This window comes from Pygocentrus nattereri, chromosome 22, assembly GCF_015220715.1.
Source record: "Pygocentrus nattereri isolate fPygNat1 chromosome 22, fPygNat1.pri, whole genome shotgun sequence".
Lineage (NCBI taxonomy): Eukaryota > Metazoa > Chordata > Actinopteri > Characiformes > Serrasalmidae > Pygocentrus > Pygocentrus nattereri.
In genome coordinates this window covers 33,235,439-33,240,409 of record NC_051232.1, presented here as the reverse complement: position 1 = coordinate 33,240,409, position 4,971 = coordinate 33,235,439, and the positions used below count along the sequence as shown (strand labels likewise).

Below are 4,971 nucleotides of genomic sequence, written 5' to 3'. Positions count from 1 at the left end.
AGTGAGGCTCTTGAAAAGAATGGGAGCTGGTATGAAGGTAGAGAGTGACCGAACAGAGACTAACAATAGGGATAATACATTCAATTATCAAGGAATTTTCTGTTAAACAGAAAATTCTGATTTTACTTAAAGCCTGCTTTGATTGGGAATTAAATAAACAAAGGGTGGCCTCTGACTTTTGCACAGTACTGCACAGGGACTCTCCTAAGAGTAAAACACATGTGCTGTCACATCTGGAAAAACAGGTTAAATAAACTCAGTTCCAGCCATCATTTGGTGGATGCAGACAAACTGATCTGTAGTTTGTTCACAGTGATCAACACTGCTGTGCCCCTATGTTGAAACCCTTAAGATCTCCAAAAGGAAATGATTCCACATGAAGCATGTAGCGATTAAAAAAAAACCCTGAAGTGGCATTTTGTTCCCCTGAGAGTTCAGCTTTAATTTTGCCTGTAGATTATTATGATTTGGCTGCCGGTGCAAAACGTGTCAAAACACGTAAGTCTTCTGCAGCACCTAAACAGCTCCAGCATGTCAGCAACCCAGTCGTGACTGAAGTCTTTGAAGCTTTGCTTGGGCACAATTCAAACAGCACATAGTTGTGATCCAAGACTACCAGCATGGCCAACAATAGATGAAGACCGACAGATCCTGACTTTCATTAACTGTAGTTTGAACAGACACCAAAAAAAATAATAAAAAATTCAATATTAATCTTAAATATAATCTTTATTTCTTTACAACAATCCTCATCCATCTTCAGAATACAAAACATTCATGATTACGTAAGAAACCAGTTTTAAATAAAGAGAGCATCTCAGAAGATCAACTGCATAGAGCCTTTTTTTAAACTGAATGGCACTGAGAATATACAAAAATGCAGCTATTGCAGTTATTAATGTAGTCATATATAAGACACGGCGTGTTAGACTGTGGAAATTGGGCTACATGTTCTCTACAGTAGTGATTAAAGACAAAATGTGTTTATGTTCATGTTAGGACTGAAGACCAGTGGCTATTATGGATTTAGAAGCGAAAAACAGAATGTAACTACTTGAAGTAGGTTATTTCCACTTCATCAGCGCTGTACATGAAAAGGGTTGTAATATAGCCATAAAACAATGGACTCTTGCGTGGGTTATGGCTGTGCTGAACTGGATTCGTCAATAGAAACACTCAAAGTGCATGCGACGATGCTTGGCTATGTTTTACGTCTTGGATCAAGAACATAAGCAGATCTTTTTCCAGGGTAACCCCACTGGAACCAATATCAAACGCTTTCCACTGCATTAGCCCATTCGGTCCATTTGTGTGAAATACTCATAAGCTCTGCCAGACCGCGGCATTGCCATCATTTCCTGGCCGTTTTTTTTTGTTTTTTTGTTCTGTTGCCTGTTTGCCACTGAGGGTAGTTAAAGAGCGGCGCTCAAATGAATAGGAAACTAATCTGGGTTTATTAAAGTGGAATCTTCCAAGCACATAAACAGCTCCGGATAACTCTTTCATCAAGCGCTTGTGTAGATTTGAGAATACCTCAACACTAACAGTTTGTCCCCCAAACACGACTTCGCCTTATTAGTCCTGATGACTGACAACGTCTTGCTCAATAGTGACGGGGCAAAAAACACTGGAACTGACAGGGGGTGCTGAAGAGTTAGCCCCCCCCCTCATGTCCAGTGCGCTATGCCTAAACAGGGTGAACTTAAAAGGAAATTCCAGCATTTCTGGATAAGTCCATTTGTAAGATGTAAAGAAAGTCAATCAGACTGGTTTGATGTGAAATGTGTTGTCGTAGAGTCAGAATTGTTCACCAGTGGCGGTGATAGGAACCAGACGTCCACCTCTAAAAGCTTCCTCACAGATAGGCACTAAATTAAATGGTAACTAATGCGCGGCCTGATGCCTTTCACGATAGTTTTGAGACAAGATTTTGGCCTCCATTTATTGTGGGGAGGTACATGTAGGGCATTATAAGGCAAAAATAGTGCCCACGGAAAACTTTACCATTTTACCATCATCAACACTTTACATAAACACTCAGAAGACGTGTTGCGTAGATATCTTGACGTGTTTCCTATCACCACTGTAAAGAAACCAGTAAGTTTCCCCACAGTAAACCGTTGCACATCAAACCACTCTGAATGGCTGTTTTGATGCCTGAACTGGACAGAACGATTGAAAAATTGGTGGAATTGTCTTTTGAAATATGTTATCCATGGGTTTACTATTCATTTCATATTCATGCATTTCCTATTACTGATAGCTCAAAGGACATAACAAGCAGGAGACTTGGTGGCACATTTTCATGAGACGCTCTGACTAGCCAAATATTGGTGTTGTCGATTTTATTGCCAATAAGTCAATGACGTAAATGTAAAACCTAAAAATGTTTTTTAACCTGTATGATTTATTTGCATGAACTTCAATGAGGAAACAAGCACCTACACCATTTAACGGCTATACCTTGCGGCTGGGTTTCAACTATAGCGTCAATCCCTGTCGCCTGGGAGACACAACCTTACGTTCTTTGACAGAAGTTCATAACTTACTTATCCTGTCTTGGACCTGTCCAATGCGCTTCCACCATTAAGACTATGGAGGTTTCTAGACTATTTTGGTTAGCTTTCTAACTTGTACACGGTTGTGGGCCGCTTCCAGATCAACATACTTGTTTAGCTGTTCCCAAAGTAGCTGGGGGGTCAACTACAGCTGTCTTTGGATTTCAGCATTAAGACCGTAAAGACTCTCAACTCGCACCCGATGAAGCAGTTCGTAATGTCTCGCCATTGTTGCAGTGGGGAGCTAGAATGTAGCGTACTGGATATGTTTAAACATGTGAAGCGGCGGTTATGGTGACCATTAGAAGGCGTACGGTCCTACGATGATGGTGAGCCGTAATAACGAGCTGGTGCGATAGTTTGCGACGGTGTGGTGAGTGATCATCTCAAGGTCAACGATCAGCTCCAGAGGGCCCTCTAGGGACTTGGTCAGCACCAGCATTGCACTGACGTTACTGGAACGCTGCAAGAAGCAAGGTCATCAAATTAAAGGCATAATTCAGTCATTCGATGCCAATATAGCTAGTGATAAACCAACCCGAAGCTGCCTGATGTTTCTTTTTTATTCTAAACCTCACTTATCCTCACTTGTTGGACTCTTTCTTTAGAATACTGCAGTAATGATACTGCGTTACATAGGACACCACATGGTCAAAAGTACATGGACACATGAAAATCACATCCATATGCGCTTGCTGAACAGCTCATTCCAAAACTATGGACTATTTATATGCAGTTTGTCCTCCTTGCTGGGAACTCCTCTGGGAAGGCTTTCCGACAGATGTTGGAATACTGCTGTAGGGATTTGCTTAGGTTCATCCACAGGAGCATTAGTGAGGTCAGGCACTGATGTTGGGGGGATAAGACCTGGCTCCCAGTCAGCATTCCAGTTCATCCCAAAGGTGCTGGATAGGGCAGTCAAGGCCAGTCAAGTTCCTCCACACCAAACACAACAAACCATTTCTTTATAAACTATTTCTTTATGGCCATGCTGAAATAGGAAAGAGCCTCACCCAAACTGTTGCCACAAAGTTAAAAGCATACAATTCTCTGGAATGTCTCTGGACACTGTGGCATGCAGATTTCCCTTCACTGGAAATAAGGATTCCAAACCGTAATTAACAGCCCCAGACCCATTATTGCTCCTCTACCAAACTTAGGGGGGGTTGGAAACTACCCTGCTCACTGGGCACATACATTCACACGTAGGGCCAATTTAGTATCTCCCAGCCAACCTGACTACATGGTCTTTGGAAAGAAACCCACACAGACATGAGAGGAACTTCAAACAGGAAGGACCCTGGTTGTCCGGACGGGGAATCGAACCCAGCCCCTTCTGGCAGTTGAGGCAACAGTGCTACCCACAGCGTCTATGACGGTGCCTATGGTAGGGCCCCTTAGTTAATGCGCTCTTTTAAACCACTGCATTGCATTTTGTTTGATATCATACACTTGTTACTAATGGTTGCGGCTGAAATAGCTAAACCCATTAACTAGGGGTGTCCACATACTTTTGGCCATGGTAGTGGTAGTAGAAGCAAAAAAATATGTGTGTCAATATAATTACTCATTAAAAGTCAAGACCTGGGTCTAAAACTGCTTTACTGTATGAACAGAAACAGCGGAAGGTAATATTTCAAACTATTTAAAATGCATCACTAACCCTCAGAAAGAACTCTCCTTTTTCGTTGCCGGCTCTGATCCTGAAGGTGTTGTGCGTGTTGGGGTAGATGTTGGTGGCCTGGATCTGGAAGATGTCTGCTGGTACAGTGCGATCCGAGTGAATGCTCATGTACTTATAAACGATGGACTGTGGACCTCCGCGACATGCAGTTGTGGGCTGGCAGACACATCGGCTAGAGGACAGAGAGAAGACACTTTAACCTTTTTTCATGTTTGGCAGTCTGTACTGACCCCCTCTTCACCTTCCCAAAGGCACAAGATACCTGATCTGTCCCTGCACCACCCGCAAAGGCGCTCTTTCGTAGTTGACTGTTATAGTGCTGGACAGGCTTTGCCTGACACTGGAAAAAATCCCATTCAGCCTAATGAGAAACTGCAGTGCATAACTAATTTTTTCAGATCAGACTGCGTCAATGTTTGTTTAGAGTTGCAGCAGTAAATTTGCAGTGGAAAACAAAGTAGCTGGAACCAAAAGCGAGTTGAGTCGATTCCACTGCAGTCATATCAGGTTCTATAAGATACAAATATCCTGAGAAAAGCGTATTTAAGATGCACAGTTGAACCTTAAAACTTTTGCTTTTACTTTTTGAGGGAACTTTTCTGACAGTGTAACCGTAATCAAAGTGATATCTGACTGTAAGTTTAACCAGAAAGTTAATCACTTTTAATTTAACCACTAGCTAGTTTACTGGCTACTGTTGCGTGGTTAAAGATACTCCAATGGATAAGT

The 4,971-nt window shown here is 42.2% G+C and overlaps 1 protein-coding gene across 3 annotated transcripts in view; it reads right to left on the bottom strand.

Moving 5' to 3' along the window:
* Positions 1-710: 710 nt before the first annotated feature.
* efemp1 (EGF containing fibulin extracellular matrix protein 1) overlaps positions 711-4,971 on the bottom strand; it is a 64,311-nt gene continuing 60,050 nt past the window's right edge. For all 3 annotated transcript variants that reach the window (XM_037533088.1, XM_017715245.2, XM_017715247.2), the window contains 2 exons: positions 4,222-4,414; positions 711-3,021 (listed from right to left, as the gene is read on the bottom strand). In XM_037533088.1, the coding sequence (XP_037388985.1) occupies positions 2,860-3,021; positions 4,222-4,414 (355 nt within the window). In that variant the 3' untranslated portion in view covers positions 711-2,859. The remainder of the gene's footprint in view (positions 3,022-4,221; positions 4,415-4,971) is intronic.